This window comes from Paroedura picta, chromosome 1 (genome assembly GCF_049243985.1).
Source record: "Paroedura picta isolate Pp20150507F chromosome 1, Ppicta_v3.0, whole genome shotgun sequence".
NCBI classification, from domain to species: Eukaryota; Metazoa; Chordata; class Lepidosauria; order Squamata; family Gekkonidae; genus Paroedura; species Paroedura picta.
The window spans coordinates 44,491,179-44,517,981 of record NC_135369.1 but is presented as its reverse complement, the minus strand read 5'-3'; the positions used below and the strand labels follow the sequence as shown (position 1 = coordinate 44,517,981).

Sequence of the window (26,803 nt, the reverse complement as noted above, 5' to 3'; positions counted from 1 at the left end):
CTTGGGCTCGCCACGGCATTGATAAAACTATTCTGACTGAGCAGTGATATCAGGGCTCTCTCAGGCTCACCTACCTCACAGGGGAGAGGAAAGGAAAGGTGACTGTAAGCCGAGTCTCCTTCGGGTAGAGAAAGGCGGCATATTAGAACCAACTCTTCTTCTAGTACAGAGAACACATTTTAACATTTTTGATTAAAAGAATGATCTGGAAACTTCTTCAGTTTTCTGCAATTGTCCTATATAAACAAACAATTGCAGTCCTCCGTGGAAATCCCCCCCCCCTAAATTCAAAGAAAGAAATTTTTACTCTAATAAACACTGTAGAATTTGGACATTGAAGAAATTGCTTATCTATTTCATATTGGCTACACTAACAGACTATCATTTAGTCACCAAATAGTGTATTAGCCTTATTTAGTCCACAAAAGGCCACATATTTTCACTATTTTTTTAATTTGTTAAAAATGTCATATAGGTACATGAATACAGATTACTGTAGTTACATCAATACAAAAAAAGCAATACAAATTAAGTAGTTGAATACAAAAATACACTGAGTACATAAACACCACAATGTAACATAGCACTAATTGAGAAGAGTGTATACATGAATAAAAAGGAAATACAATGTTATACAGAAAATTTTGAGTTTTCAGCTTTAACGGTAATGTTCTAATTATGTCCTTTGAATTTTCTTTTATATACAGAATAGAATAAAATACTTTAAAAAGTTGGTTTTTAAACAATACACAATACAGTTTTTAAGCTAAGAATATTGAATGCATGAATAAAAAATGATGTAATGTGTCAAATGCTCAGAAAAGAACAATATTTATATTTCAGTTAGCAAGTTTGGCTTGATAGATCAGATAATTGTCTTTAAATAGTGTCTCTCACAGTAATGTACATTATATTGCTTGAACCTATACAACCATACAAAAGTGGCAAACATTCTCTAAATGTTGATTTTGAAAAGACAATTACACATATACAAGTTTTCGAATTGATTTCTTAATGATTATTTACAATGAAAGTGCTTTTCTCAAATCTAACATGATATACTTTTTTTTTTTAACAGACCCATGATCAGTCTCCCTGAAATGGGGAAATTATATTGAAAATACCAAGCTTGGCAAACACTATAGCATAATGTATTACTGCATGTGGTTCTGAAAATAGCAGCCCAAAAGTGTTTCCTAGTTATAATTTAAAAATAAATAAAGCATAGAGGTAAACCAGTTACAAAACTGCAGAATCCTGCATTATTCACAATGGTAGAAAGTCTTAATAAACTAACAGCTAACAAAAAGGTGAAGCCGTTGGATCGAATGTCTTGAAAACCTCCTTTAGAGATTTGTCGTCCGATTCCACGCTCGCATCACTCTCTTGCATCAGGCTGATCTGCCCAGGCTGCCTTGCTTGCCTCTGATCACTGTACTGTGGCCTGATTAACCCTGATAGAGCTTGGATGGGAAGATTGTGCACTGCTGGAGCAGCACTGGAGTGTTTTGCCTGAGATTTACTGATACTGCCAACTTTATCTGCATTGGCTTCTCCAAACATCTCCAGATTTTTTTCCATGTTTGGAGGTGTTTTTGTAGACAACTGTTCTTCTGTAGCTTCACTTTGGCCAGCATTTTTCAAAATACCCCTTTTCTGATTTTCTCCATTCTCCCCTGAATTAGGTGGAGAGGAGTCTGAAGAAGTGTGATTTCTTGGATCATACAAACTAATGCCGCTAAGGAGTGAGCTAGGGGTGCCCATTCTAGCACTAGCAGACGATAGTTTAGGAGCATAGGGAGGCAATGCATCTGAGTCAGATTTAAAATGTGCAGCTTCCGAGGACTGTGATATACCAGTGCCAGATTTTGCTAACCTGGGGTCAGTTTTTGGAGGCAGAGAATCTTTCATTGTACCATGGTGGGAGTCTGTACTAGGCACCCTGTGAAGTCTGGGGTCAATACTTTTCTGCAAGCGAGGATCTCCTAATTTGTTTGCAATGCTGCCCGGATGTGAATCTGCCAAGTGGTCCAATGAGCTACTTCTATTTGATAAATTTGTGTTATTTTTTGCTTTTGCTGCTAGTCTTGGGTCAGATGGGATAGGATCGGTTTTGACACTGCGTAACTGATTAAATCTCTGGTCAGCTATGAGTGGAGGAAGCGGTAAGTTGATTGAGGAAACTGGATCTTGCTTCGGCAAAGGTACTGGAAGTAAGTCTTCAGGTGCCCATACGATATGCTTAGCAAAGTTGGGTTTGCTCAGGACAATATCCATTTTAATGTGGCTGAATTGTCTCAGCTGTGATCTTGGATCTCGTATTGTTACACCAGGTAGAGGTTCCAATGGTATCAGAAAGGCTCGCTCTCTCAGTTCCCGCTCTACATCTTCATCGTCCTCATCCAGGCCTTTCTGCACAGCCTTGACACCCGTGTGTGTGTGATGCAATTCTAGCTTTGCTCCGCTAGCAGATGAACTTGCATGACTGCTTTCACTACTTTTTACGATTCTAGGGTCTCGTGCAAGCCTTGGGTCCAAAGTTCCTGACTCCGAAAGTTTCCTGGCATTTGATCTTGAAGCCGATCTCAGCCTGGGATCAACAGCCTGACTTCCTGGACCTCTTTCCTTAGTGAGTCTTGGGTCAGTAGGCATAATACGCAACTGTTGTTCTGGGGACTGCTGATTTCTAAAAGTCTCACTTTGTTTCTTTAAAGTTTTTAGTATTGACTTAACACTGCTTCCTTCTTCTTCTTCACTACTGGAATACCAGTTTACGTTATCATCTAGAAAAGGAAACACACAATAGAAATTTCAGTAACTGGACCACTAAAATAAACCAATGTCTAGAATTTGTATCATTACCAACAAAGCAAACTACTGTGTCTAATGATGAACTTATCCCCAACAGTGTGGATCAAAAATATGCAGCATGAAGCCATGTGCAGATAAAGGAGCTGTTTCAACAACTGTGACATTTTTAAAGTCACGTTGCAGGGTTCCTTGCTCAAGGAAACAACTACTTATAAATCTGGCACCATCATATGGTAAGCTCTAATCAGATGGCTAGTGACAGCAGGGACGGGACGGACTAAAATGCTTTCAGATCCAAGCCCTCTTTGCCAATCATCTCACTCCTCCCATAAACTCCTATCTGAGAAGGTGTAAAACAAAGAGGAAGTCAGAGGAGAACGGGATTTTCCCTCCCTAAGATCGTCCTCCCTGTAGGTCTATCATTCGCAGCCATCTGTGTGGGTTACAGAGCAGCTGCTAGGATTGTGCCAATGGGTGCTCTCTATCCTCTCGCCCAAGGCTGTAAAGAGGAAAAAGTCCCATCTTTGCAGCTATTTTAGGCAAGATGAAACAATCTGTAACATTTTGCTGTGGGTCCCCACTTGTCTAATCCTAGCATGTAGATTAAAAGCCCATGTTTAGAAAGGCCAATTATATATATCATAAAGCTTCACTGTCCACAAATACCTTATTGAAAAATTCTACACCTACAATACATAAAAAATATAATACATCACAGTGAGGCCATTATGTGAAATATGTGAAAAAATATATTGTTTGTGAACAATCTAAATAGTCCTGTCAGTAGATTTAAGATCTTTATGCAGTTCTTTGTAGAAGTGATTGAAGTTCGTGCTTCAACTTCCTGTTGAAGATGTAAAAAAAACTTGGTTGTGACCAAGGACACAGATCCTTTGGCATTAGGGTCTCAGATGCATCGTGCTTTTTATAATTCCACTCCTTATGGAATCATGAGTTTGTAATCTTTAAAAAATTAATCTTGTTCCTGATTTTTTGGGGGAATTTAGAGAGGTATGCTTTGTGTTTAAACTGTGGGATTTTTTTTGTTGCTTTGCATGCACAATTGAATGCCTATTCATTGTTCCAGACAGTTAACTTAAAAAACAAAACAAAACCAACATCCCTGGGAGGAGGTGGGTGTGAGGGCAGGACATTGGAGGTGCAGATAGCACTACTTGGCCTCCATACATTTCCTTGGCGTGTGGCTTGCTGGTTGTTCTCCTGTAGCTCGTGCTACATAGATTGGGGAATCCACTATGTGATTCCCCAGCTAGCACTTTAAAATGGAGGATGTTTGAGGTTTGCTGGATGGGCACAGGAAGGTGGCAAAGTAATGCAAAACGCAAAAAAACATGGCATCTTCACAAGGTAAGAATGTCACTATTTTTATCAGGTGCAGAATGGCCCCTAGTATCTTTGCCATCTATCAACAGAAGCGCAGCGTACAAGAGACAAGCAGCAATAGCTCATTTCTATTTAGTCCTGCAAGCCTAAGTTGAAGTGTTATATTCACATGCTGAGCACTTTGCACACTCAGATACTACAATACATAAGCATGTAAAATGTTTTAGAAGAATCCAAAGCAGGCTAGACTTATATGAAAACATAATTGTTGCTCACAAAGTTTCTCTATTACCTTCTTAAGGCTATGAAGAAATCAGCAAAAGGAGGAAAAGGTGACAAGTGTATTTCTATACCAAGCACATCAGTTTAGAGTCAAACTGCCTTCTCTCAATTCCTCTCTACTCTCACCCTACTATTTCAAAACTTCCTTTTCTTCCAACAGCCAAATATTAAGGAAAGCTCTTGAAACGTTTGAACCTAAAGATTAACTCAGTATTATACTGAAGAATAAGCAACATCACCAACAGCTCATCTGGGGGAGAGTTTGTTTAGCAGCATACCTTTCTCTTTTGAATGAGGCAAGTCTAACAATGCACACTTATGCATATAGTGACTATTAAAAAGAACTATCAACTATCTTGGCTTCTAAATCTACAGTAAGCATGATTACATTCACAAGCTTTGGGGAAGAATTAAATATTTGTTCTACAGACTACAGAAACACAATCTTTCCCTCCTGAATCCTCAAGGACTACAATGAAAAAGTAAAAACTGTGAGATTGCAAGAGTGATTTTTCTGTGGAGGAAAGAGGGGAGGAGGGAGATAACAATCTCCATGATAGAATAGGTCACAGAAGACTTCCTTTTCTGGCCCATCTGGGGCTACATTTGCAATATATGAAAGCACATTGTAGAAAAACCAGAAGGAAAACAAAAACAAACAGAATCGAAACTTAAAATGTTCACAATGTTTTAAATAGGAGTAACTGTGGGTAAGCATAATATCAAAGTGTATTTAGTGCAAAATCTGACAATACCTTCATCTCTACTTTGTGTCCTTTGACACTGATTGCTCATCCTTTCTCCATCATCTTGCTGTTTTTGACTGAGCCTTACAAAAAGGGCTTTCTGCATTGCAGGAAGAAAATCTGGTACATGAATAGATGAATTATGTCCTGCTGGAGGGGCACAATCTGACTCATATTCATTCCCACTGTTATGTGAATCTGAAGAAATGTGGTGAGGTTGAAGATCTGTAAATTCTCCGTGCCATGTACCATCTGCATTCAGTATTACAAATAATCAGTATTTATGTTGTGATATAAGCACAAAAATAAGAATAAATACCGAACATCACACTTGATGTTTCTCTTTACATCAATACCACCTTTTAATATTCCACCATTCTCTAGTATGACCAGCCAACACAATAAAAAGACTATAGCAAGGTTAGACTTTCAAAAGCTAGAGTTGAGGGTAGGTTACCCAAAATCCCAATGACTTCCCTGAAGAGTACTTAAGTTTTCCTTAAAACTGAATACGAGATAGTAAAACTACAGGGACACATATGAGTGAAAACAAATCCTATGATTTCTAACTTACTGGGTCCAGAAAGACAGGGAGGAAAAAAAACCTGTGTGGAGAAACATATTGCATCCCTAGGAGTCTGTGCAATCTCTAAACCCACCTTCCACACAAACCTTGCTATACTCCTCCTGACAGCCACAATAGTTTATGTTAACTACTACTACTTCTAAGCAAGGAATATGTTTTATATATTCACACTTACCACAGCTGTTATTATTTGTCTGGAAGTTGTGCACAGCCTGGTGTGAATAATAATTGTCATAGAAATTGGCTGCATTTTCATAACCGATATTTGGCTGCCTTTCACTAGGTATTTGCTGATAAGGTGGCCCAGGTGGGCAATGATTGTCCCTTGGCATGTTAGCCATATGCTCTTGAGCAGCTGCACAGCTGTATGATGCACCAGGTGGTGTTAAAGGAGGACCACCTTGCTGTCCATGCATGGGTCCACCAGCCTGACACTGGGGGCCTAAGAAACCAGGAGGAACTGGTTGTAAAGGTGGACTCTGTGGCACTGCTGGACCTGCACAAGGATGCCCAGGAGAACCTGGTAATCCTGATGGTACATGATGTCCTGGGCTTGATTCTGCATTGTACATATGTACATCATTCCCCTCAAAATCTGGTCCTGGTGGTGATGTACTGTTATAGAAAGCTGGTGGGCTGTAAAACAGAGTTAACAGGTTACAAACATTTTCTACACACACACTAACACAAGCACCCCCCCCCCACTATTCTAGTCAAGAACCTAAAAAATGGCTGCTCACATATTTCAAAACTAGCTTCAAAGCCCGTTCCTAAGAACGGGCCTTGAAAGGGCCCCCTCCCCTGGCCAGGCAGCTTAAGGTGGCTTCGGGCTGCAGCTCCCAGCCAGAACAAGTGGGGCAGTTGGGGGCTGGGCATCTCGTTAGGAGGCCTGGGACAGAGCTCCTTAGCAGGCAGTCAGCAGGCTGGGAGGCCCTTGTGAGCAGGCCCAGCCTAGCAGGCCAAGAGGCCCTTGTTAGCAAGCCCTCCACCACGACCCTTTGCCCAGGGCCCCTAACCTGCTGCTGGCACTGAGGTGTCTGAGAGCAAAGGGGCTAGAATCCAGAGATGGAGGGCGGGAGCTGCAGGGGCAGGGCCAATCAGGGAAAAGCTGGCTGCACTCTGATTGGCCCTATTCTAACTTGGACAGCCGGACATTTCCCACCCCCTAGGCTGTTTCATAAGCATATAGAGGAACAACAATGGATAAGGATTATGTTATCTTCAGAGACTATAATGTAGCTTCTAATTATGTTGGCCTACACTAATTTCAAATCAATGTATAAGTTTTGAAAGAGCATGAGCATAATATTCAAATACTGAAGAAGTCTATTTAAAGATGAAAACAAAATCTCCTCTACTACCGGACAAGGTGACTGTCAGAAGCTGCAAGAAAACGATAGGTTAAATGCTAAGGGAAGCTCTAACCTAATGGTTCCCAAACTTTTTTGGGCTATTCAAGAACCTAAAAAATGGCTGCTCATATATTTTAAAAGTATGTTATCTTCAGAGACTATAACATAGCTTCTAATTATGTTGGTCTACAAATATATAAAAAATAAATCCAATATGCTATTTAAGAACCTAAAAAACAGCTGCCCACATATTTCAAAATCATGTTTTATTCAGAGGCTATAACGTAGCTTCTAATTATACTGGCCAACACTGATTACAAATCAAGATAGAAGTTTTATATTTGTAGTCCCTCCGGCTCCCAGACCACATTCCTAGTGTCCCCCTCCCCATACAAACATACATCTCTTTCCTGGAGTTAGGTCTACTGTAAATTCAAAACATATTATTTTTCCCACACTTCTTTTTGGTTGTTGTGCAGCGGCCATATTTTAAACAGGAATAAAAATATATGTTCTTTGTAAAAGTCATTTGTAGAAGCCACTTTGGGTCATCACTGGGAAGAAAGACAGATAGGAAAAGAGAGATAGAAAGAGAGAGCGAGAAAACCAAGCAATGGAAAATCCCTTGGCCAGGAGCAAGCAGAACACTTTTCCAGCCTCCCAAAGATAGAGACTTTTGGAGAAGGGCTGCCAACCCTGGTCGAAGAAATTCCTGGAGATCTGGGGTGGAGCCTGGGAAGGAGAGAGTCTGAGGAGGGAAAGGAGCTTAGATGTACAATTTTACTATAGTACTCTGACTGGTACTAAACATGTTCTCCAATTAGAACAGCGGTTCTCAAACTGGGGGTTGCGGCCCCTTGAGGGGGTTGATCGACCCTTTCACGGGGGTCACCAAGACAGGTGGTGGCGATGGCACCATGGCGCTGGCCTCTGCTGCGCCATCTTGGAGATCTCCGCGGTTTCATGAGGTCCGAGGCAGCTGAGCTGAGATGCACATCCAGCTGCTACAAAAACACGTGCTAGACTCTAGAGCTCTGTGCCTGCGTGCGGGCGCTGGCTGGCGTGCCACCACCAGTGCTGCCCCCCCCCCATGGCGCTGGCCACCATGGGCTTCCGTGATTGCCAGCATGCCACAGCACGCAACCCTACGACCCCCTTTAGATCTCTGAGGCCGCCGCCACTGCAGCGGCCTTGGCGACCCAAAAGGGGTTGCACCATCAGGTAGGTTGGGAACCACTGAATTAGAGTTATGTCATACTGTGCTGTTGCTGAGCATGGAAGAGTAAGAAGCAACAAGGGGGAGACAAGGGAAGTGCTGCACTCAGTGAGGTAGAGTGCATGTGTTCCATATCTCCTCTACTTCTGAAGATCTTTTTGCAAGCTTACAGTAATGCTGCTAATTTCCTCAATCCATTTATAGTGTCATTAAAATCCCATTCTAATACCTACGTCTTTCCAATCTTGTGTGCTAAATCCACAGTAGGCTTCACAACTATCTCAAAGAGAGATGGTATTTTCTTGAATTCACCAGAGAGATCTTGAAAGCTTTCTGTATCTTCCTCAGTAAATGAAAATGGTTCTGGTGGGGTTGGCAAAAGTCCAACTCCTGGAGGTGGCTTAGGAAGAGGAACTATGCCTCTCTTCCTAAGTTCTTCCAGTTCTTTCTCATCATCATTTTGTGGCTCTTCTTCAGTATTCAGTACCTAAAAGAAGCATGCAATGTAACAAAAGTCATAAATGTCTCGGGTGCATCTTCTCAATAGCATTACAGAATTCCACTGTACTCCTTACTGGGTTCTGTATTTTGGAGGCTACAAATAGATTATAACATTTTCAAAACAAAGTTCATAATGATAAAAATTCATAGAAGGGGAGTGAGAATAAAATACCATCATATAGTATAGGCCTAATAGTAACAAGCAAAATTATTTGGCACCACCTAGCAAAATCTCCCCTAAGCAAGTTCAGTACTTTTGTAAGATAAAGGAGATGACACAGCCCCTCATGCAAACATGAAGTTTTACACTTCATTTAACTTTTGGGGTAGGCAAAAGGTGCTGTCTTTTTCTTTAAAGCAGCCTTTCTCAATTTCAGGCTTCAAGAAACCCCAGAAATGGTATGATCGTGCAGAATACAGTTGGAAGGCATAGCTGTGTATATGCCCACACAGGGCCCCTCCCCTCCCCACCCCAACCAGGCCCATCACTGGCCATCTGGGGGGTCAACATGACCATATATGGTCATATCACTCAATATATAGAAAATTACTCCCACCCATTTGGGAAGCCCTTCCAATGCTGTCAAGAAACCCCAGGATTTAACCCTAGTTGAGAAATCCTGCCTTAAAGACAATAATTCAATTATTTAGATACCTAGAGAAGAAAGACCAACCATAATTAGGAAATTAAATACTGGATCAAAGACTGAATCCTGCCTGGCAAAACAAATGGACAAACAAGCCCTTCCTAGAACATTCTTGAACCTCCAAGTTCAGGCTTCATCTAGAGAGATGTATTCCCATCAGTGAGCTTATCAGAATCTCACTTATAAAAATGAAATGCATTTCTTTTGATCTTATTGGATTTTGCTACTTATGACATACTGGAGACTTGATTTTCTTAGGCAGCTTTGAAACTTGAAACCAGAAACTTAAAATATAGTGTGTTAAACAGGTCCCACTCTTCATTGACCAGTCATACCCAGAAAACTGTAACTGATGACTTGGAATTCACCAGAAACATTGTTCCATGTCCTGGGCAAGTGCCTTAATAACATGGTAGAGAGTAACAGCCTACAACTAGATCCAGACAGAGAAGGATATAGTGTTTGTTTAAAAGACAGAATATCTGGAAGAGACTGTTCTGCCCATTATAGATGAAATGGCAGTGAACTTTAAATTCTGTTTGTAAACCACACTGATTGTAAATCAGATCAGATCAATGATGTTGTAAGGACATTAATCCAACCACATTTTGGGTGAAAACTGTCTCAACACTTATATTCTGTTTCGTCCAAAGGGGTTTTGATGTCAGGCAATCTCTGGTGCCTGTTGTTGTAGTGGAGGCACGATGTGTGTATACTTTCATCTAGTTGCTTTTTATGTAGTGTTTTTAATTGGTATTTTGTTAGTTAACATTAGTTTCTGTAGGCTGCCTTGAACAGCTGTATTTTGAAAAGTATTTTGAAACAAAATCCAGAGGAAAAAACTATATAAACCAGGAAAATGGAAGATGAATTGAAAAAGGCTACAAGAAAAGAAGAACAGAGACAGATGTAACATATTCCCATTATTGGGGCCAATCGGGAAATAGCCTTCATATTAAATCAGAAATTTCTTTCTCTAGGCTTGACTGATGGAAAAAAGTTGTACAGATTTGAGGCTCTGAACAACTGGTTGGCATCCACAATGTCACCATGAAAGCACCTATCATTCCTGAAAACATATAGCCCTTTTGTGTCATTTATTATTTTAGAATTTTTTATGTATTAAATGCAAAACAAAGGCCTACTTTTAAACAGGCTAGATGCTCTGAAGTTTAATTAAATTTGCTTAGAATCCTTGGAAAATCATGTTCAAACCAGGTTAATCACTAGCTTTTTAAAAATTTTGAAAACTGACACAAACTTTTCAGATTCTTGTATGAGTCTAAATATCCTGATAACAGGCATTACTTACTTTATCAAGTAATTCTTTTGTTTCTTTTGTTAGTGGATCATGAGAAAATTTGCATTTATCACCGTGGTAACACTTTGCTCCTGTATGGTAGAACTTGCAAGGAAATTCATGTAAACCAATATTAAGAATTTTAACAAGGCTAACATTTCTAGTAACTTGCTTAGCATTTTGTTAGACAGAGAGTATTGAAATTAGGCATATAAGAAGCCCTTTGAAGTATGCAGGATTCTTTTTAGTGTGGGCTGGACCATTTTATGTCAGGGGGCATCAGATTCTCTATATGGATGAGGAAATGGTGAAGGGGGTATAGGGTATTCTGAAAATTGTCTAAAAACATCCCCTCTTCTATTATTTTGATTGTGTGAAAACAAGCACTGGCAAGATAAAGCACAGCATTTTAAATATTTTAACAATGTACTATAACTAACTACTTTAAATATAATTACTTCCTAACAAGCACAGATCTAAAGTTCCTCCTCCTACTGCTTTGCAAGTATCAATTTACATAGCATTTCAAGCCAAGTTTTCAAATATATTAATTAAATTATATTATCTGAATATTTTTGTCAAAGGATATTATGCATGTAAATACAGTTCTCTCCTTTGGAACAATAACCCTGTATATAAAATTTGCAGATTTCCTTTTTCTTCTCTATTTCTGCATCATGATCAAATTTACACTGGTCTCCCTGTGTACATACAAAAAGAGGTTATTAGTTACAAGTACATAATGCTTATATTTCATGCTGAGTTTACAATAGTAATCTGGTAAATTTTAGTAAGGTGAGCTGAAAATGTTGAAATGGATTTCTAAAATAAAGCAAAACTTAACAGCACATTCAAATTCTGGATTTATAAAAAACAACAACCATAAAACTGTCTTATGGTAATTCAAAAACTATTTGTATTCCGAATGTATTGCCAGTTTTGTCATTATCAGTATTGCTGAAGGTAGTCTTTTAATGGTGATGCAACACTGTGATGCAAGAATGTGTATGTTAATTACAAAGCTATAATCAGAACAATTTCATTTTCCAAAGAGGAGTTCATGACTTTCATACTTATACTGAACATCTTCAGTGTGTTCAAAAGTAAGTTAAAAAGTTAACAGAAACATTTAAAATGCTATGCAGACAAAATAACGTCATTCGAACATAGTTTTTATGAGATCAATACAAAATTTCTACAATAGAAAATTACTAAATACATAAAAATGCAATATCTCTCAAAATTAAATGGATTCTTTCTATTGAACAACCTAGAATAAAATGTATACATGCCGGAAAAAGAGAGTATAGCTATATACCCACCTTAATACATCGTGCTTCTAAGAAATATTTACAAATTTGTTTTCCTTTGTGTTCCACAGTATGCTGGTTTATGAATGCCTGACTCATAGTTGGCCACTTCTTCACTGGCTTTATTTCCTATAAAAACAAACTTTCATTTTTAAGCTGATTTTCCTTGTAGGTATCGTTCCAAATTAACACAATTAAATCGAAGTCCAGTAGCACCTTTAAGACCAACAAAGATTTAATCAAGGCGTGAGCTTTCGGGTGCAAGCACCCTTCATCAGACTATGATCTTCTTACATGACAGGGAATATTTAGCAAAAATCAGTTCTGTTACATCTGTGTCACAACCAGATACAGCCAATGATAATCCTTTTTCAAAACAGCCAATGAATCCCCTAGAATTCAGTATACTTTACAAAGAGAAACCAAAGTGTTGCTGGTAGAGATCAGTGTTCCAAATTAACGTAATTCAAATTTTTAAAGGAGATATTATAATTTGCTGAGCTTCTTAAGGTTAAATAAAGATTTCTGTCAGTAGCCATCAACATTCTAATTGATGAAGTCATCAATGTTTGACATATTTGTACAAGAGCTTCCTCTACCTGTAACAAGGATTAAAGTAGTACACATACAGCATGGTAATCAAGATAATCATGCATAAGTTTCTCAGTGCTGATATCTGAGAGTACAATAACTTCGTCAGTATGGTCCCTTCTAAGGAACAAGATATGGAAGACATACCTAACCTCTGTTGCAAACATGTTGTGAGGCCTACAGTCTTAGTTCCCTATTTTTCAAAGAGAAATTATAGTTATCCCACTCTAAAGGATAGCCTGTAATATAAACACAATAAAGGTTGTAAAGATACTGGTTATTCTGTGTGACACTGGAAAGACACTGGCTAATCTGTTGTGGTGCTAGGCTGTGCTAACATAGCCAACAGCAATCTTATTGCTATTGACCGATGGACTTCAGCAGAGCCAGTTACATAATCTCGTTATGTTGGTAAAAGCAGCTGCCTGCTGACCAGTGATCTTTATCTTGTTACTATTTCATATTACAATATTGATACTGCCCTTTCCACAGCTTAAGCGCATCAAAAGATGATCATTGCATGTATCATTTTGTTATAATACTGCTTAATAAATTAATTATAATCATTTATAAAAGTACCAATAGAATTCTACAATCACATTATAACCACACCAAAGGCAGTCATAGCACTAAGTTTTCTCAGTATATAAAATTCCAGAATTTTCACAGAATCATAGAGTTGGAAGGGGCCATACAGGCCATCTAGTCCAACCCCCTGCTCAACGCAGGATCAGCCCTAAGCATCCTAAAGCATCCAAGAAAAGTGTGTATCCAACCTTTGCTTGAAGACTGCCAGTGATTTTAACGTAACACAAACCACTTTGACTCCATTTACCTCTTCAGGTCCTTTATTTGCACCTCTTCCCCTTCCGCGATCTTTACGTTTCAGCTTCTTTTGAATGCCACGGCCTCGGCCCATACCATAGCTATTGCCAGTTTGTGCAGCACCTGGGAAAAAAACATCACTTCATTTTTTGGCTGAGGTAATGATCAATGTACCACATAAGGTCCTACATGCCAGGTCAGTGCTACAATGTCACAATGATTTCTGATATTGTAAAACTGCATCTTCTAAATTCCCCTGAAAAAACCTTTGCCATATTTTTTTCTGATCTAATAACTTGTTATATTCAATTCTCTTACTTCAGTATTTAGGCTCAGTGGAAAAGGAAACATAGAAGATAAATCACACATACATATACACACAAACCTTACTTAGAAAATCTTTTCTGGAGAGGAAAACGCAACTGGATTAAGAAAGAAGAAACAAGGAAAGAGGCACTTTTTGGAAATTTGCACAAAATTTATTAGATCAACATTTTGGGGAGAAAGGAAAGGTGGAATCAAATCAAGGTAGCAAAATATCTATGAAACTAATTTTTATGGCCCCTTAACCCTGCTTTTCAAAAACTAATGTAACTATGTGATATTTTAAAAGGGGTAGCTGCATGGGTCTATTAAATAAATTACTTCTTTGGATACCTATTTCTCCCTCCCATAAGAATCTGAAGAAGTGAACTCTAATTCACAAAAGGTCATGCTGGAATAAATGTTGTTAGTCTTTAAATTGCCCCTGGTCACCAACCTTTTTATCACCGGGGACTGGTCAACACTTGACAATTTTACTGGGGCCCAGGGGGGGGTAGTCTTTTGCCGAGGGACATTGCTGCCGTCTGAGCCCCTGCTCCACTTGCTTTCCCGCTGGCGCCCCTGACTTCCCGCCACTGGCTGGGGGGCACTGCCAGCAGCAGCTGCGCAGTGCCATGCCGAGGGGGAGCCCCAGTCATGGCAGCCGCCGGAGAACACCAAAGGTGAGCCAGCGGCAGAGTGGCAGAGCAGCCCCTGAGGCAGCAGCTGGGAAGGAGGACGAGCAGAAGCTGCGGCCTGGCACCGACTGATCCAAGGACCGGTACCGGTCATCGGACCAGGGGTTGGGGACCACTGATCTACCAAATTGCATCTGACGAAGTATGTGTCCATGAAAACTTATACTAAAAAAAATCATTTTAGACTTTAGGATGTCAAGAGATTCCTATGTAAATTTTATTATGTATTTCTGCTTTATTTGGGTCCAAAAACACATAATGTAAAACACAAGCTGTGAAAACTGTTGCCATTTTAGAACTACAGGAGTCAGGTGGCTCAAGTAGTTTTAATTCTAGCTTGCACAAAGCAATATGTGCTTAAATGCAAGCTATGAAATAAGAATTTAGTAGGAGCAGATTAATCTTTAGGAATTTAGTCCTTGATGGATTGTAATATTCCCTGAGAAAAATGCATGTTTACCATCAGACCTGGCTATTGTATAACTGGGAGAGAGGCAGAGAAGGTATAGTGAGAATAAATAAAAAAACAGCCCACATACAAAAATAGATGTCTTAGTTGCTCAGGTTAGTAAGCAGATTTAACCAGAAGATTACAGCAACTACAGACTTTTGCAGTAAGAAATGCATAAAATAGCTAGATATAACATTAAAGGGGCTCAACAGAGCAGCCTTTTTTAATCTTTTGACTGTGGAGGAGCCCCTGAAATAAATTTTCAGGATTCAAGGACCCCCGGATGTGATGCCAGCTAACATACCTCACTGTCATGCCCCCTGGAAGTGAGATGCCACTGGAAGTGACATCACTGCCTGTACCTTTCACCCCCCCCCCAAAAAAAAAAAATTTGGTGCCAGTTTGGTGTAGTGGTTAGGAGTGCGGACTTCTAATCTGGCATGCCAGGTTCGATTCTGCACTCGTCCACATGCAACCAGCTGGGTGACCTTGGGCTCGCCACGGCTCTGATAAAGCTGTTCTGACCGAGCAGTAATATCAGGGCTCTCTCAGCCTCAGCTACCTCACAGGGTGTCTGTTATGGGGAGAGGAATGGAAAGGCAATTGTAAACTGCTTTGAGCCCCCTTCAGGTAGGAGAAAAGCAGCATATAAGAACCAACTCTTCTTCTTCTTCTTCAAATACCTTTACTACTACTACAAGAGCTCTACCTCATGGTGGCTTGAAATAATGACAGGAGCTGAGAGGATTGCCCAGGTCCCTCATACCACAACACAACCAACTCTTCCCCTTTGATTTTTACACCCACAGCCTACCCACCAAGCCCTCTGGGCAGAGGCAGCCAGTTCCATAGCTTATGGCCAAGTCCATTAAGGTAGGAGGGGAAAGGCCATGGACCCCTGGTTGGGAATTCCTCCTAGAGTAATGCAGTATAAATTCCCTTATCAAAACAATTTTGCAATAGAAAAACAAGCAGAAAAGTCTCTTGTACAAGTATCCATGTATTGTTGTACAGTAGTTCCCCCCTCAAAAACACACATCCTGTATACCCAAGGGCATTCTGCACACTGACTTTTTTTTTTGGGGGGGGATAGGAAAGCACTCATTTGGAACAGAAAAGCAGCAAATAATAAAGACAGTGCACATATCTGAAGAGAATAAGAATTGGTTCTTATATACTGCTTTTCTATACCAGAAGAAGTCTCAAAGTGGCTTTTCCTCTCCCCACAACAGATACCCTGTGAGTTAGGTGAGGCTGAAAGAGCCCTGATATTACTGCTTGGTCAGAACACCTTTATCAGTGCTGTGGTGAGCCCAAGGTCACCCAGCTGGCTGCATGTGGGCGAGTGCGGAACCAAACCCCGCTTGCCATATTAGAAGTCCACACTCCTAATCATTAGACCAAGCAGGAAGGATGAGTGAGCCAAAGCATAAACATTTCAGGATGCAGAAAATGCAGTACTTTTGGACTGCCATTATATAGCTTTTGCCCAGAAATTACAGCAAGTGAATGTGCAGCCTCAACCACTAAAAGGTTTCAATCCAAACCATCAGACAGAAAAGTCTATGAACTCTCACAGTATTTCATTATTAATTATGATCCCACATGGGTGTGCTAATTTACCTTTATGAACCCCTTTCATTCCTTGCTTTTTCACTGGTTCTTTTGAAACTGGAGGTTCTAAATCAGCATTTGATGTTTCTTTAGCTTGTCTATACTGTTTTAACTGGTCAACAAAATCCTCTTTTTCATCTTCATTGTAGCCAAAATTATCATCACTGTACGTGCTGTAATCCTCATAGTCCTTGCTTTTTGACTTTTTATTATGTTGTGTTTTCTGTGAAGATGTGTATTTTCCTGAAACATGTCCATGCTAAATCAAAGAGAGAGTGACAATTAGAAGAATGTTAAGATGCAATACCATCTACTATAAATAGTTGGAACGTTCAAGAGTCTCTGGCAGAAATCTTTTCCAAATTAACTGAGACAGCTTAATCTAATGATATGCAGGCAGGGGCTTGTGGGAATTGTCCCTGGACATCTGGAGAGCCACAGTTAGGCCACCCATGCCATAGGACTTTAGAAGAACAAAGATCTTGAATTGGAAGTACCCACCATTACTGTGGATGATGAAGTTGGTGCTTAGGGTGCCCCCTGCGACTGGATGTTAGATAACACCATGGGATTTGAACTGTTTCTGCCACAGGAGTTTTTTAATAGGAGTTTTAATGGGATGATAGTGCATGAATTTAACAAGACAAGTCAAGAACTTATTGGATTTTTCATATTTAGCAGAGCTATTCTTCCAACAGATATCTCGGTTACTGAAATGTCCCATGACCACCTCTACATGCATTATTGCCTCTGGTTCACTACTCTTTCTTAACATTACAGAAATGTCCATAGATCAACAAACTTATTTCAAATTTCTACCTTCAGAAGCACCATTAATGAAAATGTTAGCCAATTTTAGCATCTGCCCACCAATAATCATTAAATTTGTAATGATAGGAAATAAAAAACACTACATAAGTATCTCTCCCTGGCAGTTGTTTTTAACAGACAGACCCTATTCAAAATTTAAAATCCATACATGGTAACCTGAATTAAGCTGCAGTAAAGCATGCATAAATTATGCAGATCAGCAATTTGATCATTGCAGTTGGCAGCAAAGTAATTGGGGCACGAAGGGGTAAACACTTGAAAGGTCAAGTGTCCTCAGGTCTAGCAGGAAGACCTGATGCATCATATTCAATAGCTATCACAATGAAGCAATACTTGTGCACAGTTCCACCCCATCTCCGCTTCCAGAGATGTGAACACGTGTAGATTAGTAACACACTAGTGGAAGAGATTTTGATCTCAATTAAGTCTTGAGCATATTCTTCCTTGTACTCTGCTTTCCTATTATTTTAAAAAAATGTTATTTGAATGTGGCTGCAAACTCTATTCAATCTTTGATTATTTCTCTAAGTAATTAAAAGTGGCTTTGCAAAGTAAGGGTTTACACAGATGGAACCATTAATTGATATTAAACAAACATACAAGGATGCAATGATTATTAAAGCTACCTTTAAATAAATTGCAGCTAATATGATGTTACTATTGACCTTACACAGGAAGCATTAATAAAACAGCTTGTGACTGTGCACCACAGCTGTAACTAGAACATCCAATTCCAAGCACTGCTGTTTTTACAAAGCAACTGGTCATGAGGAACTAAATGTCAGGAAATCATGAAGCCATCTTATGCAAATAACAGGAGGAACCCTGGGTTCAATTACTATGAAGAGTAATGGACTTCTTAGAAAGGTCCCTTTTATTTTCTGGAACACTAATCCAAGTCACCCATATATATCCCCCCCCCAATAATATGAAAGTCCTCTCTAAGTAGAACTGAAGCACGATATTATTCTCCAGTAAAGAGCATTCTGTGTTAATGATCTTGTGGAGATTTTTCTTAGGTACTGAGATGCAATGAAATTACAAAGGTCTTAACGGCATTCAATGTGAGAGTATATGCTACTTGAACTTATTGTGAACAAATATGGCACAAGCAATACCAAAATCAAGGCACCATTAAAACCTGGTATCAATTTTCTTCACACAAAACAACAATTGAAAGCTTTCATAGTAAGCAAGAAAAGGCTGGAAATAAACATTGCTTGAATTTTTACTGATTTACCTAGCATTAACATCACAAAATGGCAGTAAGTTATAAAATCAAAGACAAGTATTATTTTCAATGAAATAAATATATTAAATGTCTACATCACTCTTGAAAGGATGGAAGTTGTGATCTGAAATAGGACAGAACATCAATGCTACAATGTTGTGAAAGGAAGTAGGTCCACCTTAAAAACTATACCTGGAGAAACGAGGAATCATAATCCCTGTAGAAACCACTTCCTTTTTTATGGGGTCTTTCTGAGCGTTCAGCATCAGACTCAATGCTATAGTCAGAGCTATCATCACTAGAGGGGGAATTATGCTGAAAAACAAAACCCATTTCATTTGTGTAAACATGTGCACACAAGAAACGACATATATTTTAAAAATACAATATATGAGTTAGAAGGAATCAAAGAGCCTTAACCAGGGGTTCAGAACTCAATTTACCACAGTGATTAACCGATAATAAAGACCAATTTTAACATAGCTGTACTGCATATCACTGGCAGTCTTCAAGCAAAGGTTGGATACACACTTTTCTTGGATGCTTTAGGATGCTTAGGGCTGATCCTGCATTGAGCAGGGGGTTGGACTAGATGGCCTTGTATGGCCCCTTCCAACTCTATGATTCATATATATAACAACTCCAATCTGTCACTCTTTATCCTCCATTTTTCCTTTGAAGGGCTTGAGGAACTGTATATAGTTTTCTCAATTTTCATTTCATCTTCACAACATTCCTGTGAGACAGGTTTGGCTGAGAGCGAGTGACTGACCCAAGGACACCCACTGCAATGCAGTCTACATGGGACTACTCTTGAAGAGTGTCCATAAACTAGAACTGGTATAGAAGAAGAAGAAGAGTTGGTTCTTATATGCTGCTTTTCTCTACCCGAAGGAGGCTCAAAGCGGCTTACAGTCGCCTTCCCTTTCCTCTCCCCACAACAGGCACCCTTTGAGGTGGGTGAGGCTGAGAGAGCCCTGGTATCACTGCTTGGTCAGAACAGTTTTATCAGCACCATGGCGAGCCCAAGGTCACCCAGCTGGCTGCACGTGGGGGAGTGCAGAATCAAATCCGGCGTGCCAGATTAGAAGTCTGCACTCCTAACCACTACACCAAACCACTACACCAAACTAGAAATGATGACTGAAGCAGGTTGTAGGGATCATATCACTCCAGTACTGTTCCATCTACACTGGCTTCCAAACTTCCTTCTGGACCCAATTCAAGGTGCTGTTTTAACCCTTAAAGCCTTACATGATGTTGGACTGGCATACTTTAAGGACCACCTCCTCCATATGAACATAAACAACCATTATTACAAATGCGGGGGGGGGGGGGCTTTTGAAATCAGTCCTGATACTTCCTCAGAACTTCAAGCAGTTCACTGTGACAAATTTACAAGGCATTCTAAAAATTACAGTTTCTGCCTTGTCTCCATTGTTATAGTTCAATCTCAGTAGGCAGCTAGGGCAAAGTGATCAGAGGTTGTTAGATGACATATTGTAGCCTGAAGACATTGGCAAGCTACCGGGAGAGTTGTGACTGACCATTCATTCAATAGTTTTTAGTGTTTTTGAAGCAGGGGATTTTGCAAACTACTCTTAAATGGATGGTGTATGAACATTTGAAAAAAAATCCATCTGGATTTAGAGGGCTATTAACTATAAGATGGTTGCTAACATTCCTGTATGGGGCAAAAAAGTTCAAGCAGGTGTGCAACTGTTTCAGCTGCAAGTGGTTTTGGATGAAACCATTACCTAGGCCCATTTCAACTGATTTTCAAGACTGTTTCAGAAAACAGCTTCGGTTTCATTGCTGGATGACCATCACCAGGAATGTTAATAGGTACTCATCCCTTTTAGCTCAGCTGTACCTCTCAAAGGCTACCATCATGATAAGTTGACTAAGACTATATCGGGGGTACCATTCTCCAATACTGTTCCTAAGTGCTTCCAGGATGCAGAGGCAGATGAGTTATAGGATGGTGATTCACAAGGATAAATTCTTTCTGTCATGCTATTTAATATTTACATGAAACTGTTAGAATCATAGAATCTTAGTGTTGGAAGTGGCCATACAGGCCATCTAGTCCAATCCACTGCTCAATGCAGGATCAGCCTAAAGCATCCATAAGTATCTGTCCAGCCGCTGCTTGAAGACTGTCAGTCCGGGGGAGCTCACCACCTCCTTAGTTAATTCCACTGCTGAACTACTTTGACTGTGCATTTTTTCTCTGATATTGAGTTGATATCATTCTCCACATAGTTTAAACACATTACTGCAGGTTCTATCCACTGCTGCCAGCAGGAACCTTCCCCTGCCCTCCTCTAACTGACAAACTTTCAACTACTTAACAACAGCAATCATGACCCCTCTCAACCTCCTCTTCTCCAGGCTGAACATTCCCAAGCCCCTCAGCGTTTCCTCATAGTGCTTGGTCTCTAGGCCCCAGATCATTCTTGTCATTCTCCTCTAAACCCACACAATTTTGTCCACATCCTTTTTGAAGAGATTAACATAATTAACTTAGGTAGAAGCAAATTTCTGTGATCATGTAAAAAAGGCAGTACTTCAGCAAAACAAAATCCAACTAGGTTGATAAAGTCAAGCCTTTAAACGTTAAACTTAAAAAAATACATATCTGCTGGGCCCACATTGCTCAGACGATTTGAAACGATCTAAAAGTATTGGGGTTTAACTAAGCAAACTAAATTTATTTCAATAACCACTCACTTGTAACCATACAAAATCACACAATTTGAGACAGTCTGATTTACCTCCTCAGTCAGCATAAGTATTGGCCTAATTTCCGGTAATTAGGGGAAAAGTTAGTAGCATCATTCCTTGCATGTTACAAAGAATGTTAACTAACAATTCTAACCTTGTGTTTATCTCTTCTTCTCCTTTTTGATTTTTTCTTTTCTTTTTCTTTTTTCCGTTTTTTCCGAGATTTTCTGTGTGTTTTTTCATTTTTCTGTTTATCTTCAACCTTTGCCTTTTTCTCTTCCTTATCTTCTTCAAAACCAGCATCGTCTATTTCACCATCCTCAAGTTCACCATCCTCTCTGTTTCACAAGTATAAATTTGAGATTTAATATTAATGTGATTTTTGAAAGGGTAATGTTTTTCTGTAAGAATTTAGGAAATGTAATAAATATTTGTTTCAGATTTGTACATTCCTCAATCAAAACTATACACATTTACAGAGTCACATAATATAGTTTTTAATCTGCATTCCAATTAAGAGTGGTATGTTTATTTAATATTTATTTGATTTATATACAGCCCCTCACTGTGACATCTCCAGGTGGTGTGCAAAGTACTAGCTCAAAGTTGCTAGTGTTAAAGTTTTTTTATTATTATCAAAATAATAAGCAAATATGATTTCACAGGCAAGAACATAGAGAAATAACAGAAATATTTATAACATGAAAAATAGATTATACTACTAACCATATAAAGATACAGCCATAGTTTTTGATTGTGAAAAAAATGATAGGGAAGCATACATCTCATATTTGCTTAAGATAAGCTAGCTGGTGCCAGTATGCATATCATAAATATCTTATTCACTAGCCTGGTATAGATCTGCATCTCTGAACTTATGGCTTTGCTGAAATAATTGTATCAGGATATATTTAAAAGCACTTTGTTTACTGTATAATAGAAATTTTGACAATCATACAAAAGCATTGATTTTTTTTAATATGGTACAGGGCATCAGTTAAAGAGAAGTGTTTTCTCAAGAATACCTCAACTAGAAACAAAAAAACCCCATTGTAATTAAAGGAAAAAAATCTGTGATAGTTGTATCATGGAACCTACATGTGTTAAGAATTCTACAAATATTTAGAGAAATTTTCATTAATGACTAGTTAGAAGCTATTTTTATTTGTTTTTGCAGGCTCAATATAACTAAAACTGATTTCACAAACTTAAGTTTAAAAAAGAAAAGAAAAATAGTACTGTTCTTAAGAGAATAGCTGTTGCTCCCTCATGTGGTAAGAACACAGTACACATTCAGTGAGAGAAATACGGGGCAGGATGGCTTTAATCTTCATTTAAAGATTGCCTGATTATGTTTTTCCTGTCTGACACTTGCTTGTGTGCAAGACTGCCAAGAATTGTGAAAGAGATATTATAACACTGACAAAAAGTGATTAGCTTGGGCTCTAGTGATATCTCAAAAGACAAAACGTACAGTGTTGCAGAAAGCAACCAAGTACAATTATATACATGCACTTATTGTATGTATATAATACAAACAATAGATCATCTCAGTTGATTTTAAAGATGATATAATTTAAAAAGGGAGGCCATTTGTTCCAACTGTTGGCTAGGACTGAGAGATCCCCCAGTGCTCAGAATATCAACCAAGGGGTTAGTTAGGTCTGGCTCATAGCAAACATGGTGGAATGCCTTTGAAAGAAATTCCATGGACAAAGATAACTAGATAGCAAGAAGAAAAGCTGTAGCCTGGTCTTCTCCCTGATATTGCCTGTATGCAGGGGTTTGTTTTTCCACGCTGAAGAATTCCATCAAATAATCCTGCACCTTGCAATCTAAAGTGGTACAGTCCACAGACAGATTCACTACCTCATTTGCTGGTGCTACAAACGTAAGATGCAATATGATTTGTCTACTGTTCCCTGAGGCATCCTACACTGTTCTAACCGGTTAAGGCTAATATGCTTGCCTCTCAGAGTTTTGCATTTCTTAACTTTGTACTCAAGTTTTCTTTTTGTTATTAAATATTTGTCTAAAGCAAACAAGCACAACTGGGAGGAGCTTGATGTACTTTTAAGGGGAGAAAGGAACTTGATAAATAGAAAAATAAGTCTGACAGAAAAAAAACTGAATTCAGTGTGAAAGGTTATATATAGGTAAATAGTAATAAATCTTAAGTTATAAAAAGGAAATAGTCAGAAAAGTGGTTAGAAAGTTGATCTACATCAAACTGCCAAAATACCTGAAATCTTCTATTTGGAAATTTTCAGAGTAAGGGGTACTTAATATTCTGCCTCAGTACAATGAATTAGAAGAGATAACTAGTTGAACACCTTCCTATAATTATGCAATAGAAACGTGAATCCTTCATGTTATAATAGGCCTATGCAGATGCATTCAAGTCACTTCATTATTCATTTTTTAAAGAAGTGAGGACTATAAAGAAATTATGCTGAACAGGTCAAACGATTTCTGGCTGCATGGCTCCAAGGAACATTCTGTTGGAACATTCCACCTTTACTACAATAAATATGTCATGGAATATGGTCTACGGCCTACACAATAGTACCTGTCATTCACATGCATAGGCATACGCATATATACCCAAGACTATAAATATACCTGTAATGTAATAGTCAAATGTTTATCAGAGAAGTCAGTTCTGGAATTTGGATGGTGTAATTTTGGTACTGTAACTATAACATTCAGTCATCTGAAGAATGAAAGAAATGTGTATATATAACTATATATGTATTTTAGTCATATACATGCTTTGGAAGAGCTGAATGGAAATCTGAAGGCTCTATTCTTGTAACTAGAAGAGCACAGGCAGCATATCTGTTTCCCAAGCAGCATTAATGATTGAATGGACAGTGGAAAAGAGCCTTACTCTTGTTCTTTGAAGACTGGGACTCAGTTTTTGAAAATAAGGCTTAATTTTTTTCATTGTTCCTATTCAACACTGTAATTAATAAATTAAAACTTTTCTTTATTATTGATACATCTATCTCTTGTGAAGACACTTAGTTCTACCCACTGTAGTAAGTAGGGGAGAATGGCTGGCTGGATGATTTGAGTATTAGGATTTGTATATAATTGCATTTTACATCCCAACAGGAAAAGTCTCCAAGAAAAAAAATGACAGCCCATTTGTATTCAAAATATAACATTGGAGAACTAAGGAAATGTAAGCTCATGCTGCACTAGAAAGGACTCAAAGTGAATCTTTTCTCATTTTGTGTCCTAGACTGTAACAGGAAAAAAATGAAAACCTCTTGCTAGCCACTGCAAAAGAAGGAAGGAAATACACCTCTGGTCTTCCTTTTTATTAGAGTTATAGTACATGAGGAACAAATTTTACTAAATCCTATTAATTCAGGGGGTCCAGTTTTAAAATTATCTGCCTATTAAAGCATTCAATTATATATTGGGATACTTTGGAGTAAATGAAAAGTGTAAAGATATGTCCCAAGGTATGAAAAGCTACCAGTGGAATTTATCCATTAAGAATATACATTGCAAAGCAATATACATTGAAAAACTTTGTCTGTGTTCCTCTAACCATTCAGTGCAAGTCCAACATATTTCAAGCGACCTTGCCCTATGAGGGTCAGCTGCTCAACATTATTATAGTAACTTTTTAAAAGTTCTGTTTACACTAGAAAATCCTGTTGTTGGCTGTCTGTCTGGAAAAGAAACATTTTTGCACTAGCACAGTGGTGGTAGACTCTTCCATTTGAACTGATACTTCCAGCTACAGGATGCAACTTAAAACATTTTTTTCTTTGAGTAGTGTTTGCTGATCTACTAAAGTTACATTTCATTACGTTTTTAGTAATAATATTGCACTTAGTATAATTTCAAAGTTCAGGCTGTATTAACATTTTGACATGCAACAACTACTTCACTGAAGGACTACTAATATGTAGTTCAGTTACAAGGCCCAGATCTGATTCACTGTAACTCTAAGCAAATGATTTTAATGTACACCCATATTCTTCTTTCTAAAGCAAACAAGGAAACAGAACACAACCTAAAGTGTTGCTGCATGAACAGGGAGTATGTAATGTTTTGTACTACTTTGAGAAACAGTGTTGTTTATGCTGATGGAGGACTGTGGGAAGCACAAGCAGACTTGTCTGTTTTGGGGAATACCACTGTAACCCTTGACCTAAAGAGTAATATTTGCATACATGGTATTGAATGACAGGTAAATAACTCCAGGTTTTAAAAAATGTAAGAAAAATCTGCATAAAACAAGTATCTGCAGGAAAAAGAGCAAGATATAGGACCTCCAACCAGGAAAAAAATGCCTCTGGTTTGTTAGCTCAATGGGATGGAAAAGTGGCAAAGATAACATCAGAGAGAACTTCACCTGCACAAAAAAAGATTCTGTTAAATGTGTAAGGTGTAAAAGTAACAATTCTTGTATACATAGGGGAAAACACCCTGATTTCAAATGGGAGTGGGGTCAGGGAGGATAAGAACAACGGTGATGTAACATAGACATCAGAAGGAAAGTGCATTTTATGAAAAGATGGATTTGTAAAAAATGAGATGTAAAAATGCATGCAAAATGCACCTCTAAGAGATCATCCCCCAACATAACTAAAAAATGCTCTCCCACCACCCTGAAGGTGACTTTACCCATACAATGCTACAGAAATATTCTTCCATTTTTTTAACCCAACCAGGCACATTTTTTAACACACATCATTATCACTATCACCATCATCCCACATTATACCGTCATTTTTAGTTATCACTGTTAATTATCACCATTGAGAAGCGGAGAGAAAGACAGAGAGATAGAGAGAGAGAGAAGAACGTTACTCGACCTTTCATCCCCTGCATGTTGCCTGTCAGAGTCGGGCATGTTTTGGTCAAGAACTGGGTTTGGGGGCTTGGAGAACAGGCTTTCAAAGGCCATTGTGCTGGTTCTGGCTGTGTATGCAGGGAGGAGGAGGAGGAGGAGGAAGGCAGGACACTGCTGCTGCCCGTGGTGGGGCGTTGGGAGAAGAGGGAGGAGGCGCGCACACACACACCATACACTCAAAACACGCACAGCGACGGCGCTGTTTCTGCTGAGGGAAGGCGGCGGGAGGGTCCCCTCAGGCGACGAAAGACGGTTTCACTCACGGTTTACTGAGTGGGGAACACCGAGGGACACTTTAACGGTCGCCCCAGGCATGAGGCTGCCCCAGCGCCTCAGCAAAATAAGAAGAGGGAGAGTTGAAGGCGGCTTCGGAGGAAGAATCCCGGCCCGGGGAGCTACAACATCCAATGCACACGCACAATTTAAAAAAAAAAGAAAAAAAGGAAGGGAGCACACAGGCGGGGCGGGGGAAACGGGAGCTGTTGGTGGCCGCGGATGAGGCGCTGCTCTGGTTATTTCTTCCTTACAAACATGGCGCCCGACACAGAAAGACAGAAATGG

The 26,803-nt window shown here is 39.1% G+C and overlaps 1 protein-coding gene across 1 annotated transcript; it reads right to left on the bottom strand.

The window, feature by feature from the left end:
- Positions 1-434: 434 nt before the first annotated feature.
- ZC3H6 (zinc finger CCCH-type containing 6) lies at positions 435-26,803 on the bottom strand. Its single transcript, XM_077336283.1, has 12 exons — positions 26,205-26,803; positions 21,521-21,704; positions 18,832-18,954; positions 16,587-16,836; positions 13,522-13,634; positions 12,108-12,224; positions 11,375-11,486; positions 10,798-10,907; positions 8,571-8,824; positions 5,945-6,405; positions 5,193-5,435; positions 435-2,783 (listed from the first exon to the last, which is right to left on the bottom strand). Exons 1-12 carry the CDS (start codon positions 26,294-26,296, stop codon positions 1,300-1,302), a joined length of 3,543 nt encoding a protein of 1,180 aa, XP_077192398.1. The 5' UTR covers positions 26,297-26,803; the 3' UTR covers positions 435-1,299.

What these genes read in the sequence shown, in the direction of transcription:
- ZC3H6 (XM_077336283.1), bottom strand. Translation starts at nt 26,296, where the DNA reads ATGGCCTTTGAAAGCCTGTTCTCCAAGCCCCCAAACCCAGTTCTTGAC. An exon ending in AATGAAAGGGGTTCATAAAG is followed by an intron (nt 13,635 to 16,586) that starts GTAAATTAGCAC and finishes TTTTTTTCCCAG; the next exon opens with GTGCTGCACAAACTGGCAAT. An exon ending in TAGAAGCACGATGTATTAAG is followed by an intron (nt 11,487 to 12,107) that starts GTGGGTATATAG and finishes GTATGTACACAG; the next exon opens with GGAGACCAGTGTAAATTTGA.